Source organism: Panthera uncia, chromosome A2 (genome assembly GCF_023721935.1).
Source record: "Panthera uncia isolate 11264 chromosome A2, Puncia_PCG_1.0, whole genome shotgun sequence".
Lineage (NCBI taxonomy): Eukaryota > Metazoa > Chordata > Mammalia > Carnivora > Felidae > Panthera > Panthera uncia.
In genome coordinates, this window is record NC_064816.1 from 104,235,961 (window position 1) to 104,252,852 (window position 16,892).

A 16,892-nucleotide genomic window follows, 5' to 3' on the forward strand; every position below is an offset into this window, starting at 1 on the left:
CTCTACATTAGAAAATAAGATTCTGTCATGTTCCACCATCGACTCCTCTACCTTACGCTTCCCGCCATTTTTTCAGTAGGAGTCAACTCATATTTAATCTTTTAAAATGGCAGACACACCATGATTTAAACAAAGAAACATCTTACTGTTACTGCAGGTGACTGTTAAATACTACCTTAAGAAATGAGAAAATGTTCTAACATCATTGGCTACACAGGTAGTCTTGAATTACCTTGAACAGATAATATGTCTGGTCATGGAGAATAATTTATTAGCTAAAAAGTGTCCATATGAATTTACAGAAATAAACTTGCAAAGGACAGGGATTGTGTAAATTGCTGAGCAAAAGGCAAAATCACTGTTTATTTGGTACGTGGAAAATTCTCCTTCATAGTGATCCAAAAAGTCAATGCCTGTTTTGAAAATATTTGGCACTGAGCCATTTAAAGATTTACGAGTAACAAACAAAGCATAATCCTTCTCATTTCCACTAATGGAATATGACCCAACTAGGTGGGATTTTCCATTTATCTTGGCAGAGGTATCATGAATTCGGTCTGTTTATTCCAGTAATCTTTGCTAGTTTACAATTCTGCAACATTGCACCTTTGATTAGCTTTGTGAAATAAATGGATCTTCCATTTTTTCTATATTTGGCAGCCTTAGCTGTATAAAAATGTCCATTTGTCACTCCTGTTATAGTTTCATGCAGCTGCCTTCCCTCCTCTTCCCACTGTGAGATATTAAAAAATTGGCAGGAGCTTTCTCCAAGTGTGCCTGGATGGATGAAAAGGCCAGAATAAGCATGTCAAATGTAAAAATACCTTGGAACAGGAGGGTCTTTAGACTAACTGGCTCTTCAAAATATTCCAAGTGGCTCTGCCAATTGAGGATTATTAGCTGTTGATTCAGAAGGGTATATAAGAATATGTTGTAAATTAGAAACTGTAAGTTAGAAGCTGGGAGATACTGGACTGATAACTTATACAAAACAATTATATAATTAAAAATATTTGAAGTTCAATTTTGTTCTAGTATCTCCATTTTTATTTGGCATAAAATAATTTTATTTAATGCCTATATGCTAATGTGGAATCACTTTGCAGAACGAGCCTTTTTTTTCTTCTTCTTTGGCCAGATGGAGTTCAAAGGGGATTAGAGGCTCCCCTGATCTACAGAGGCACTGCATTATGGAAGACACAAACATAAGAATCTGACTTCTTTGTGAGATTTCAGAACTATTCTTCATATAGGGGCTTGAAAATTCAAGTCCTGAGTGATATTTCAGGATTTAACATATCTTACTTTTTTCCTTAAGGGAAACCTAAGCATCAGAGTAAATCTTTATAATTACATGTATGTGACCTGTAATAAAATGTAGCAAATATATTGATTAGCGATTTATATCACTAAGCAAAGTAGGAGTATATACAAATAACTTAACAGCTATACATATGTATATTTCATAGGCAATTATATAAAATTCTTAGATGAAAGTACATCTGAAGATTACTTCTGATTATAAAGTAAGTTTCCATTTAGGAGAAAGTTATTTCCTTAAAACAATTCTGCCCTAAATTGTTGCAGCTTATTTAATATTTATTTTTTCCTTTACATTATATACTTATGAGTTCTACCTTTGCATTTAAGTCTTGAAAAGCTTTTTTAAAGTCAAGAAAAATATTTTAAGAGACTAAAGGTTCTATTAAAGTTAAGGAAAACACTGCACAATATGGAGTTAGATATAAGTCTCAGGTTATTTTAAAGTATGAAAAGATAAATCTTGCAGAATGGAAATGAAAAAAGTGCATGTCTATAATTAGAATAATTTTACATCTGGAAATCCTATAAAAGGAGTGTTATTTAACACTCCTATATAGTGTTAGGATATAGATTACATAGATAAACATGTATAGCATTAATACAAAATCAAAATTACTACAATTACTGTAAGACAATTAAAAGAAGACGAATGAAATGGGTTCAGTTTATAACTCTATGTTTATAACTTTAAAAGCCCAACCTTGAGAAAATAAACTGAAAATATCTCACTGGGACAAGAGTGCTGGCATATTGAAGGAATATGTTTTCAGACCTTTAAGAATATCAAAATTGATGCCTGACAGCATACAATATTTTTCTGATAAACTTAGCATAGTAAAATTCATCCCACAAAACATAAATAAAGCCTTCAGATTCTCAATTTAAGATACTGCACGTGCATAGAAGTCTAGGAATAAAATGAACAGCTGGCACAACCAGGAACATTCTCCCATACAACTCTGTCATTCCTCTTTTGTGACATTTAACACTCATCACAATTGTTAATACTTGTTTGATTTTTGCCCTTCCATGACTTCTAGCAGAGACTTGTCTAGCTTATTTTAGCAAGATGTAATTTCTAGCATCTAGCTCAACAAATATTTGTATTACCAAACAATTCACTATGTCTTGAATGGCAAAGATTTTTCGCCCCTCTGGTTGACACTTGTGTTTTATACTTTATGCTAGAAATACTTTCATATTTATTATGACATACAAACCTGAGTAGAAGCAAGAGAAGGTAGTTTTTGTTTTTGTTTTCTTTTTCCTTAAGCAGGCTTCACACTCAGCGTGGAGCCCAATATAGGGGTTGAACTCAGAACCCTGAGATCAAGACTTGAGCTGAGATCAACCTCAGCTTAATCAACTGAGCCACCCAGGTGCCCCGAGAAGGTAGTATTAATTTCCATTTTGTGCCTTAGGGAGATTGTTACTTGCCTAAGAATAAACAATTCCAATTAGAGAAATTTGTTCAAATTTTTATCATAATAATTCAATTTTTTCTTACTAACAAATAGTGGCCCAGTAAAGACTTAAATTTTTGTTATTGTTTTGAGTAAGAAAGTGTGCAAGCCAGGAAGGGGAACAGAGGGAATGAGAGAGAGAATCTTAAGCAGGCTCCAAGCTCAGTGTAGAGTCCGAGGCAGGGCTTGATCCCACAACCCTAGGATCATGACTTGAGTTGAAATTACAAGTCAGACACAACCAACTGAGTCATACAGGCACACCTAAAGACTTAACTTTGGGAATTTGGATTCCACACGGATACATCTCCCTTTCATATTAACTTGCAAAATTGTGAATAAAGATTTTTATAGGATAAAATTCTGTACAAAACCAAATTTAAGTTCTTCGCAAACCCAATTATATCTCAACTTATTTTTTTGCTATTTTTACCCCATAAAGGTATAGTTAGCTTGTTTTAGTAATGGCCTCCAACAAATGTTGCCTTCCTTCCATGTATCCATTCCCTTATATTGTCTCCTTCTACACTGACACCGAGCTTGTACTTTGTTGTTTTTCTTTTACTCCTGGGAATGCTTCCACCACCATTTGAAAAGTCCCAGGGAGCCTATTAGAAGAAGATGGAACCACACACAACAGAGACAAGCTGTCCCAGCTGAGGCTGTCTAGACCAACCAGCTCTTCAAACCCACCAGGTGACTACAGCTCTATGATGGATCTAGGTAAGCCCAGCAGTATAACAACCCATTTGAGCCCAGTCAAAATCCATGACCCACAAAATTGTGAGCAAATTAAATACTGGTTATTGGTTGAAGCCACTAAGATTTTTAAGTGCATTATTACATACAAAAAGCTAACTGATACAAAATTGATAGGGAACTTTAAAAAAAAGGGCAAAGATTAAAATTGTGTGTGGGGGGGAGGGGGGACACCTAGGTGGCTAAGTTCGTTAAGCATCCGACTTCAGCTCAGGTCATGATCTCACAGTTCATGAGTTTGAGCCCCACATTGGGCTCTGTGCTGACAGCTTGGAACCTGGAGCCTGCTTTGGATTGTGTGTGTCTCTCTCTCTGCCCCTCCCCTGCTTGCACTCTCTCTCTCAAACATAAAGATTAAAAAATATTTTTTAAAAAGTGTGTATATAATTTTGCATATAATTGCACATCACTCTTTATCAGGAATGGCAACTCATGAAGAAAACAAAATATCCAAAATACCTTCAAAATTCTCAGGCCAAATTTATAGAATTGCTTCTAAAATGAAATTATTCTAAACCAAAGGTGAAACCTCTGCTTTATAATCAAATAACCATAGATAACCACAGCTATCTCTGGAATACCAAGAAGAGAACCTTGAATTTTCTCTTGACTAAGAGAGTAGTACTGAATCCCATTATTTCTGTAGCTTGGAAGCAAATCCTCGTTCGTTTCCTCTATGTATCATATAAAACATGGTTTCTTTTTATTGAATTCACGCTCTGTATAAATACATTAACCTGTAATTCCTCCCCTCCTTTATCTGTTCCCAGTTTAAAAAAAAAATGGGGAAAAAAAAAAGATGTCTGATAATGCAGATGTTGGATTCTCCTCTCCTGCATGCCAAATGTTGTACACTTATGGGGGAAACTTTGTATGCGAAGTTCAAGAGAAGGAGAATTTTGTGCTTCACAACATAGGCACTAGTCATAATATTTAATAAAATATAAACTGCCAATAAATAAAACCACATAAAAGTGTTTCTCTCTATATTTCCACTACCCAGAAATACCCCACCAAAAGATGAAGCACAGAAATTAGCAGAAAGAAAGCAGATGATTTAAGAAATTGGATAAAATAACTTGCTCTCCTAAGATAGTATTCATTTGTCCACACCCTGTTGGTATTTCTTTGGTTCCAATGGGATCCCTAGAGGAGGTGCACACAGTGAAAGAGGAAATGAGACTCTAGTCCTGGGAGTGCCAATCATAACTGCACTGTCCATAAAGTTGTTTGGATTTGCCTTTCAGGAATGTTTTTCTAAAGATTAGCAACTGTTGACCATCAGTAGGCTAGATTCTCCCAGGGCAAATCAGAATCCATAAAAAGAATGCACTGGAAGCACTACTGGAGCAAATAAAATTCAAGAGAAAACCTAAATTTAACTAATTAAACAGTATTTTTTAGGTTTTATCAACTGAGGTCAACAGATCATTAATAATTTCAGCGTTTTCTGAGTTGATGTCAGAATTTCTGGATTTTTGAAGCCAATATAATTTCAAAAATAGTTGGGAAATATTTACCAATAATCTGCATGCCCTTGCCCCCATCATTTCCCAGCCCCCTTGAACTTAAGTGGAACCACTGATGATTTCCGGGCCTTAGAGTATAAATGGAAGTGACATGGGTCATTTCCAGGTGAAAACATTTAAAGGTCAATGCATGAACTTCCAACTCTTTCTTACCTCCTGTGGTTAGTAAGGACACCACATGTCGAGATGCCAGAGAGTCAGACTGGGTCTGTGAGTGATAGTTTGTAATGTTGGACTTGTAAGTATGGACAGCGAGCAAATAGTGAACATTTTTGTTATGTCACTGAGGTTTGGGGGTTAATGTGTTATGGTAACAAACATAGCAAACCCTGTCCTGAGCAATAGAGGAAACTAACATGGGGTTACATGGGGTTGCCAGCTTTCTACTATACCAAATAAGGAGATTTTAAAATTTAAGCAAACAAAATTGCTCACTATATGCCATCATTATATACAAGAAATAGTATTTTAAAAACAATTACAGAATAAGGAATAATTCCTTAAACTGAATAGATATAGTTTTCCTTAAAACACTGCTATTTTATCCTGAATTTTGTCATTTTGCTGGGCCCAAATATCATGGAATAGAACACCTGTCTTCCATATGGTATTTAAGAACCACAAATCTAGATATTTCAAAAATGGCAAGAGAAGATTATTGATTCAATGCAATTAAAAATACCATAATCACAACAATATCCAACTTTACCTGTCTTTCAGTGAGATCCAAATTCACTGCTATCTCATATCGCCTCAGTCTGGTCAGGTAATTATGATGGGCAAACTCTGCTTCAAGTTCTCTGATTTGCTCTTTGGTAAAAGCTGTCCGTTCCTTCCTGGGTTTGCTATTGACTTCTGACTTATAATTTCCTTCCTGGGAATCTGAAAAAAAGAAAAAAAGTAAGAAAGAAGTAGATTTGCTTCGTTCATTCAAATGCATTCAATCACAACATTCATACCAGAAGCATTTATTGAGTAACTCCTTTTTTCAGGTAGTGTTAGACATGGGAAAAATAGAGCAAAGATAGTTAAGACTGATCTCACAACAGGATAAGACATACTTCTTATTTTTCAATCTACGCTCATGTGACTCACAGCCTAAATTCCAAAATATGAACAAAAAATTTAATTGCTCTTAATATGCTATTATAATGAAAAGATCAATATATAAAATAAACCATTTCTAGGAAATAATTTTAGATATAAATTTATGTCTAATAAGTTGTTTAACATATATACAGTTGGGATCTAAGTACGATTAAATTTTATAATTCCTAAAAAAAGTGTTGACTTAGTTTATGAACATTTAAGCAATTTAAATGTTTAGCAACTGGACCATAAAAGTCAGTTCAAGCTCAAAGCATACATATGAATGTGTTCTACTGATCTTTTAATTTCCATTTCAGTTCAGCCTCTTCAAGGACAATAGCATTGCTATTCTTTAATTTTGTACAATAAATATTCCAATGTGGAGTCTATAAATAAAATTGTGTTCATATAACTCAAAATATGCAAAGTTTGTTAATGTTTTTTCATCATATATGAGATAAACATAAGATGCACAACACCTAACAAAAGCTATCCAAACACCAAATCTTATAATGCCATGTAGAAATAATAATAATTTAGGGTGTATTATTCCATGTTTTTTCCTAGGAGTTTAAGACATAATTAACATATAGTATTTCACTTATCCTCATCATATCCCTGAGATGTATGTTAGAAGACATTCTTAATATACCGAAGAACACAATGTGTGCCTATAATGCAAAAAAATTCCACGTGTTTAAACAAATAACAGGTAATTGAACCAGCTCTAGTGATTCATGTTGAATCTATCTTCAGGAAATAGCAACATAAACAAGGTAAAGTGGTGTGTTTGTGCTCCCTTAAAAATCACTTCAGTTCTCTATTTTTGAGCATGTACACACAAATTGTGATGTCTTTATCAGATGGAAGTACAACAAACTCTTCTTGAGCCCAAATGAGAGAATATAGGAAAATTACAAAGAGTGACATTTTATTTTTTAAATTGACAAATGTAATATGGTATACTTTAGGAAAGATCTTTTTGGTCAACATTCAAGGGCAAGAAACATTTGTTTCTTCATTCAATGATGCTTAAATATGCTAAGTACTATGTGCATTTATATGTATGTAGTTAAATATGTTAAGTACTATATATATATTATTAGTATTTAATAGTAATTTAATATAATATACATATGTCAGTGTTCTTTTCTGTCTGTCTGGAAAGTCCAACTGAAGTCAAGAATTCCCTGCATAGTGGGAATCCGCTAGACAAGGTGCTCTAATGTGAACAGTTTAGTTCTGATTCTTTCTAGAATCTTGTTTGGCCAGATGTAAAGCTGTATAGATCCAATAGTAGCAGCAGCTACAGAAAGCCTGCATCAAAATATTGGGACACTGGCCATTACTTTGCTTCTGAGGGATCACAGAGTATGATTCACCGATGCAGTGGTGCAGTCAGAAATTCCTCGGATTTCAGTGACCACATTTCTGGGCTTACCCCTGTGTGGACACTTACTCCTGTGTTGACTGGTTCCTTACCTTGGCAGAGAAGGTAGGGCTTTATCCAAGGCAAAAATGGTTTGTGACATGTCACATACATGCTGTACTTTAGAGTAAGCCACTAGGATCACATATAACTTATGTAATAGATGATGTGTCAGCTCTCAGGTAGGCCGTGTGCACACAGTGCCAACTTACCTGAATCAAAGTGGAACCTGAAGTCCATCATCACCGCCCCCCTTTTTTCTTTCTTTCTTTTTTTTTTTTTTTTTTTTGCTATAGATTTACCAATCTCTTCATCTTTGGAGCATTTAGCTATTCTTTGTGAGTAAATCTTCTAGATGACTGAATTATTTTAATTTAATTTTTCCATTGGCTGTCCTGACAGACTGGAAACCCAGTCACAGCCTAGAATATTCAGAAGTCCCTCGCACAGGATCTATGTTCTCACGTGAATCAAGTTTTATTGCCAATTTGGAACCATACTCAGTCTAAAATCTGAAGCTGATTATTCTTTATATGGGGACAATACTCTGATCCTTTCAGTAAAGCAACTCTGGAAACTGACAGCAAAGTCAGAACATTTTTTCTCATGAGCCTTTCAATTTGAATGAATCACGGTTAACACCGTCCCTTACATAAGCATGAATGAACAAATGCACAATGAGGAAAGCCTATTAATTTATATTTATTTTTGAAATACTTTAACTTTTGTAGTATTCAAAAGTGCTTAAAAACCAACACACACACACACACACACACACACACACACACACACACACAAATAAAAAGCACACAAAATTTGGGCCAATGCTTGTTACGAATGGTCACTTGAGTAGATCTATATACATGCCCATTCTAACTAGAAATATACAACAGGAGGTTTATACATCCAGTGACTGAATTTAAACAAAAGTCTGGCTATAATTCAACATTTAAATCCAAAAGCAATTTATTGAATGCTTGAATTCCAAACCAAAGTAGCTCACAGTAAAATCCAGTGACTAAAACAATGTGAACTGTGCATACTTAAATTTACCATAATCACACATGGAATAATTATACTGTAACTAACATGATAAAGAGTGGGTGTGTGCTTCCTTAATTCATCACCTAAGAGAGAGAATGCCGATGTAATTGAGGCAACACCAACATCAATTAATTCGGTGGACACTTTCATCTGTGTATCTGTGATTCTGTTGTGGTTTTCACCAGGTTTGCTCCCACTTTTTCGGTGCTATTGAAAACATGCTCCTTGGGACTATAATTCTGGACTTGTATTTACTATATCTTTGATTAATTTTTTTTTCTTGCATTTCCTGAAGCCCATCATTTGCTGACCCTAAAGCTTCTACTACTGTCACCTGACTGGCTTTTCTTTGGTGGAAAATGGGTGGGAGACTTGGACCAGGCTTTTGGCAAATTGCACACCAGCTTCCATCTGTTTCCCAGCTGTTTCAACTGAGGCAAAAATCTCTCCTTTTTTTCAACCTCCTATATCCAATGCCAAATGGTAGGTGTTGGGGGTGGGGGGGTGGGATCTGGAAACTGCCTTACTTTCTTCCCTACAACCACAAACAAAATGTCACCATCTGTACAGTATATTCCAATGTAAAATATTACAATTGTTGTTTCTCGTCTCAGATACTTTAATGCACATGTGGGTGCACTCTCACACTCTCTCGCTGCTTGGAGGAAATGTTGACTTATGTGTTCAGGTAGAGCTGGCGGTCCCAGTTCCCTAACCTTTTGCTCCCTGGGACTATGCTAATGGAAGAAGTCTGCAATACTTCCGTGGAGGATAAAAATTGCCCTCCAAGGATCATTTCTGTCTAGCATTTAGAACTTCTCCACATGTGACTTTTTATTTCCCCTAGTACAAGGGGATGCCAAAAGATAATAATGTTTTATTGAAGACAAGTAATGTAAGGGCTTGGTCTGTTCAGTAGTGGCACAGAATGCTTTTTAGCAAAAGAGAAATATTAAAGTATGATTGAGTATATTTTTTTGGCTACCCTGGGTAAGCTTATTAACTTGTTTAAATGAAGGACATAATTTACCTATGTCTGTAAAATATCAAAATGTAAAGGAATGTCTCTATAGCTTAGACTACAATGAATATTTGTTTCATATTCTGAAGGAAGAATGAATTCTAAGCCACAGCCTATTTTAGTCCTTTGCAACTTCTTGTATCAATGTTTTGTTTTCTATTCAAAATGACAGATATTCATTTATTATTAACAAAGCTGCACAAATAGTTGACACAGGAAGCTATAATTATCTTTACATGGGCATAAGGATTGTGGATGGAGATGGGGAAATTTATAGAATAATCCTATTGATGCTAGTAATTTTCACATTTAAATGGGAAATAGACTTCCTTATGGTAAATTATCCAACTTGCCACTCCAGCTTCTAAATGGGTAAGAATTTCAACCTTTCCATATTTCTTTTTCCAGAGTAAACAACCTTCCTCAGGGGTTCTTAAATCCACTTGCCTATCTACGATCCACTCTCCAGATTTGAGAACCGTAGCCTTAGTGAGTTACTATTACTAATGAATGTGTCTGTTATACACTGAGATGTTACAGGAAAAACAGGATTGAAAACCATTATACTAAATCCACAATAGAAATATGCACTGAAAACATCCACTATTTCTCGCACCTTTGATGTGAAAAACATACAGCTATAATAATATCTTCTTTTTACTTATAAAGCAAACCCAAATTTCAAAGCTTAAAAAAAAGGAATTTCCATTTTTTAGTTTAGTAACAGCAATAGCAATGTAATAGTTGTATTCAACATGCAAAAATAATTCTATGGGTTGGACCAGTGATTGTCAACTGGTTGATGTACTTTTTCATCATCCAGCCTTCCTGCTCACTGTCTCTTTGATTATTGATGGGATTGTCTAATATGCTCTCAGGGATGAAGAAAGTCAGATAAATTCCAGTTTAGTGAAATTGAAGATATATTCATTTTTTATTATATCTGTATATCCAACTATATGTTTTGAATAAATAATTTAGAGCATACCTTGCTTATTTCTGTTAAAGGCATTTAGATTCTTACTTGGTGGGCTATATTGAAAGATTCACTGTGTATAGCTAAAAATTTTATGTAATAGAATAGTTACTATTATGTAATGGTAAATCTTAGTTTACAGATTTGACTGTCTCCCATTACACTTCAGCTTATTTTTATACAACTAATTCTTAAAATGAAATTAATAAAAATTAGCATACATGATTGTGTCAGTATTTATCAATAGCTGCTTATATCAGCAAATATTACAATAGTAACTTATTACACAATCATGCTATATTATGTAATGACAGAAAGGAGAAAAGAAAGATATAAGATACTTTATAAAATATATATATTTTTAGGTCACATTTTAAAATGAGAGAGATAGAGACATAGAGACCTAATAATAGCACAGGGTTGTTCCTAAATTGGTCCCAATTTAATAATTTAGTGCAAGTATGGACATGAATAATTTGAAAACATAGATCTCATAATTTGCATGAAGAAAATATTCAGGTTACTAAAGTCATCCACAACATATATGTAGATGGTTCCACAAAGTAGGTAACGATCTTCCTTGGCATTGTGTTCCATTCCTAGAATAAACTTACAAATGTAACAAAGTCCTTCTCTTTGCTTCCTCTCTCCTTTATAATTTTGAGATAATGGCAGTTACAGGAATTTTAGCCAATTTAAAAGAGTTCCCTAGTTTTCATTCTTTTTTATGGCTGAGTAATATTCTATTTTATATATATACCATATCTTTATGGGATATATATAATTTTATTATCTAGTTTATATATATCCCATACCTTTATGGGATATATATAATTATCCCATACCTTTATTCATCTATGGATGGACATTTGGGTTGCTTCCATATATTGCCTATTGTAAATAGTACTGCAATAAACATAGGGGTGTATAGATCTTTTTGAACTGGTGTTCTTATTTTCTTTGGGTAAGTACCCAGTAGTGAAATTATTGGATCATATGGTCATTTTGTTTTTAATTTTTTGAAGAACGTCCATACTGTTTTGCCACAATGTGGATGGACCTAGAGGGTATAAGACTAAGTGAAATAAATCAGAGAAAGAAAAATACCATATGATTTCACTCATATATGGAATATAAAAACAAAACAAATTACAAAGAAAAAAAGTCAAACAAACAAACAAAAACCAGACTGTTAAATATAGAGAACAAATTGGAGGTTACCAGAGGGGAGTTGGGTGGGGGGAAGGGGAAAGTGGGTAAAGGGGATTAAGGGTACACTTATCTTGATGAGCACTGAGGAATGTATGGAATTGTTGAATCATTATATTGTACACCTGAAACACTTATGAATTTGTATGTGTTGTGTGTTGATAGTACTTGAATAAAAAAAATCATTAAAAAACTAAACGTTACCTATGTAAAAACTTCTAATGTTTATTTACTTTTGAGAAAGAGAGACAGAGCACGAGGGGGAGAGGGGCAGCGAGAGAGGGAGACACAGAATGTGAAGCAGGCTCCAGCCTCCGAGCTGTCAGCACAGAGACCAACACGGGGCTTAAACCCATGAACCATGAGATCATGACCTAAGTCGAAGTTGGACGTTTAACTGACTAAGCCACACAGGTGCCCTAAAAGTTATCTATTTAATAACTCATTTCAATTTCTTACTTTTTGTGCCCATCAATATATGAATCTGTTTTTACCTTACAGCCTCTTCTTAGCAGAGTTCCTTTGTTTTTAAACAGTGACATGTTAACAATTGATTTTAATTTCATTATCTTGCCCTTCTTATTTTTTATTTACTATGTAGTTTTTTCTTATAGTAAGATGTCAGCCTTATGGTTCTTCCTCTGTGACATAAATACAAAATAAAATACACAAAGAACTAACAAGTTTTTATGAAATTAACATAATTAATATTGTACAATTCCACATATATTTAATAAAATAGTAATTTTGATTGAAATTTAAAAAGAAGCCAAAGACACACAAAATAGGAATACAATGCAATTTCCTTCAGTCAAATTTAGCAAAGTCTTAGCTCTCACTACCAAGTTCAAAGTATTTAATACAAAGACAACGCCAGCATATGTCTTCTGGGTAACTGTAAACTTCTTCAATCTTGCTAGATGCTTCTAGTATTAGAAACTGGTTACAGATGCCCAGAATTGACTTTATGCTTCTTGTGGTATCCCAGAGAGAAAACATAAACTACCAAAATATCATGGCCATCTGTCCAACAAAACAAGGCACACGTACATGTTTGAATTGTGCCTGCTAGCAAAGGAGTTCACAACAATCACCATTCGCACCTCCAGTGGAATCCCTAGTGAAAAGCTGCTGACATACAGCATTCCATTATATTTTCCTGATTATATTAATTTAAAGAATGCACCCTTCCTCTGAGGTCTCATCAAACGATCTTTATTCTTTTCCTCCAAGGCTTATTACCACATGCTGTCACTACACGGATCCTTTATCTCCTCAACTAGAATATAAATCTATGATGCATACTACTGTTCTCATTTATTCAGTAATTGAAGGCAAATATAAAGACAATCTGGGGTGCCTGGGTGGCTTAGTCAGTTAAGCATCCGACACTTGATTTCAGCTTGGGTCATGATCTCGTGGTTCATTAGTTTGAGCCCCACATTGGACTCTGTGTTGGCAGTGCAAAGACTGCTTGGAATTCTCTCTCTCTCCCTCTCTCTCTCTCTCTCTCTTCCACTACCCTGCTCATGCTCTCTCTTAAATAAATAAACTTAAATTAGAAACAAGTATATAAAGATAATATTGGCATTCACATTTACATCGTAATACATGCAGACACACTAGACAAGGTCATGAAGAGGATGTATACCTCCATATATGCCCCCCTCCATTTACCTTCCATTCAGTAAAAATGTCAGGAAATGGCATGGAGTTACATGGTGTTGAAGAATACAAAGGGAGAAACTCTTCTCAGAAATTAGAGGCAAGAAGTAACTTGGCAGTGCCAGAGGAATCGTGACACATCTAATTGACAACTGTCAACAGGGCAAAAAGTCCTGAGATCTCTCATGACTTCAGAAAACACCATATAGCTTTTGCAGTGAGGTACCAACAATTCAGTACCAATTCTGCTAGCAGCTTGGTAAGTTCCTTGGGACATGTAGCAGGAGAGCTTCCAAAAAAAGGTTTATTTGTGTGTGTGTTTCATTTTGTTCATTTTGTTTTGTTTTTATTGTGGAAGACAAGCCTCCATCTTCTAAGAGTATGAGGGCTTGTTTTTTGCTATGATTCTGAGCCTTTTTTGTCCAGTCACCACACTGACTCTAATACATTTTTAGAAAAGTAAGTCTTATAAGTGATTGAGCTTGTTTTTATCTTTAAATCTCCTTTGCTTCTCTGAACTCTAGACTCCAGCTAATGTAAGATTAAGAAGTGTGCTTTATTAATCTTCATATTCCCAGTACTAAGCACCTAATTCTGAATCTCTGCTGGATCTTTGATTTCCACACTTTGATTGTGGATTATGATTCCAGTCATAACCCTAAAGGGTTTTGTTCTGTTATTAGAATTTAAATCACCTTTAGCTTAAAAAAAGAGAAAGCATCACAGCAATACTACTTATATTAACTTCTCAAAGCACTTACTACCTCAATTAATAGTAGATAAACATGAGAAATATCACTTTCATTTTGTATCTATAATGATATCTCTAAACATGTTCAGGTAGAAAAGTACCAAATCAGTGTCACTATTGTAAAATTTAAAACCAAAGTGACTGAATATTACACAAGTGAAGGAACAGACTTCACACAGATTATAGTTACAACCCCCAGCACTATTGATTGATATGTTGGACTGGATAATTCTTATTACATTTATGTCCAGTGAAATATGCACATATTCAAGATGAATGGGTGGTGATAGCTAGCCTGGGCACTGTGGGATGTTTAGCAGCATTCAGGTTTGTACTCAGGATATGTCTATAGCAACCCTCAAGCCCATTTTAGCATTGTTCAATACTATATAGGACTTCAGTTCAACTAAAAATCCAGATAAACAGGGGCACGTAGGTGGCTTGGTTGCTTACGTGTTCAACTTTTGATTTCAGTTCAGGTCATGATCTCAGGGTCCTGAGATCAAGCTCTGCATCCAATGAGATTAAGCCCTGTGTCAGGCTCTTTGGGATCAGCTTGGGATTCTCTCTCTCCCTCTCTTTCACCCCTACCCTGCTCATGTTTCTTCTCTGTCTCTCAAAACACTTAAAAAAATAAATAAATAAATCTTTTTTGCCATTTTCCTAAGCTATACTTCTAGAAATGTGTCAACAGATTTTAGAAGAGTATTATGTTTTTATAATACATCAAAGCATAGTTAATACTAATTTAATTATTCTATTAAATATGTTTAGTTAATTAATAAATTTGGATTTAATTAATACATCTTGATTTAATATGCATGAATTTTAGAATTTGAATAGATTCTTACAAATCATCTATTTGTAAACCTGCTCTATTTATAGGTGAGAAAAATGAGACTCAGGGTGACTAAAGGGTCATTGAAGGTCTCATAGTGTCACACAATGTTTCTAGGCCTCACGTGTCAACTGTAAAAATAGACATAAGTACATTTTCAGAACTCCCTAAATACCCTTTGCATACTGCATGGCCTTTTCAAAAAACAAAGATTTGAGAAATACCACCCTTTAATTGTGATACTAAATTAGGCTATGAAAGCTAAATCTACACAGAGTCTTTATTACCCAAGATGCCAAATGAACAGATGTTAAGAGCATAGCATAGTCTTTGCCACTAATCTGCTTATTCAGTACTAAACTTCCTTTTCTCTCATCTTTAACAAATAATTAAAGTGTAGGGGATTAAATTAAGTAAATCAGTTAGCACAGTGCCCACACATTGCAGGCACTCAATACTCAGTTGCAAGTTCTAGCCATTCTCAAGGAAGGACCCTAACATTGTACTCCAAGACTTCAGTAATTGACAGTGATAGGTTGATAGAATCAGGATTTAGAAAGTTCGGTTTTTTTTTAACCGTAGGAAAATTTTGTTCTGAAAACAGAACTCAACCTAAAACCTACTAAGTTTAGAATTTACATAGTAACCAGCAAACTTCTATTTTACATTGAAAATTAATGAAGACCTTAACATATCTGTGTCACTTTTGATTGTCTACAAATGAAATAAGCAAGGTTTAATTATGATTTTGCAATGAAACTGGTGAAGTAACAGTTTATAAGGCTCAGAGGGATCAATGTCTAAATTTCTGCTCAGGGGGATTTAATAAACAAATAAACCCACTCTCTTAAACACTGTGCACATATTTATTTATTTGGAAATGTTTTCTCCTAATAATTTTCTTCATATAGAGGGTTTGAGAAGTAAATCACTTAGTTATTATTTAACCTCAGAAATAATCATATTAGAAGATTAAATGCAAATAATTTACAAATTGATTTTGCTTTAATTTCACAGTAAAAAGGAAACAAAGATAATAAATAAAGGGCTCCGAGGTGGCTGAGTCAGTTAAGCATTTGACTCTCGATTGTGGCTCAAGTCATGATATCACGGTAGCGAGATCGAGCCCCATATGGGACTCCATGCTGGGCATGGAGCCCGCTTAAGATATTCATTCTCTCTCTCTCTCTCTCTCTCTCTCTCTCTCTCTCTCTCTCTCTTTCTCTCTCTCTCCCCCACCCCTACTCATGTGTGTTCTCTCTCTCTCTCTCTCTCTCTGTCTCTTTAATAGATAAATAATATATAAAAGTAATAAAATAAAAACAATCATAAAATCCCAACCAACTAGGGATTCTGGCCCATACACTAAGCAGCAGTTAGTTTCCTTTTGAATGCTGTTGTTAGAGTTAAAAGCTTTGTGATCTATTTCTCTAGTGCAGCTGTACCAGAAATAAGGAAAACAGTCTTGGGTGACTCATGTGCACTGAAGTCAATTTGTGATTATTTTTGTAAAGGGATTTTCCCAACAGGAAGAAGTGTAAGACTTTAGAACTTACATTTATGGAACACTCTTTAAATATCCTCCACAAATAGAATTCTGTTCACAGTGACTAAGGAATATGTGCTTTCTATTAAACAAACAAACAAATAAATAAACAAATAAACAATCAGAGCTCTGTTATTAAATCAACGGCTTGTGATTTGATAGTTTGCCCAAATAATAAAGAATCAATCTAATGTGAGTATATTTGGGCATAGTATGAAAATGACAAACACGTGCTGATGGATCTCAAAAT

General features: G+C 34.6%; 1 protein-coding gene across 1 annotated transcript in view; it reads right to left on the bottom strand.

Moving 5' to 3' along the window:
- MEOX2 (mesenchyme homeobox 2) overlaps positions 1-16,892 on the bottom strand; it is a 69,735-nt gene that overhangs the window by 11,713 nt on the left and 41,130 nt on the right. The window contains exon 2 of the mRNA XM_049641570.1: positions 5,784-5,956. Coding sequence (XP_049497527.1) covers positions 5,784-5,956 — 173 coding nt within the window. The remainder of the gene's footprint in view (positions 1-5,783; positions 5,957-16,892) is intronic.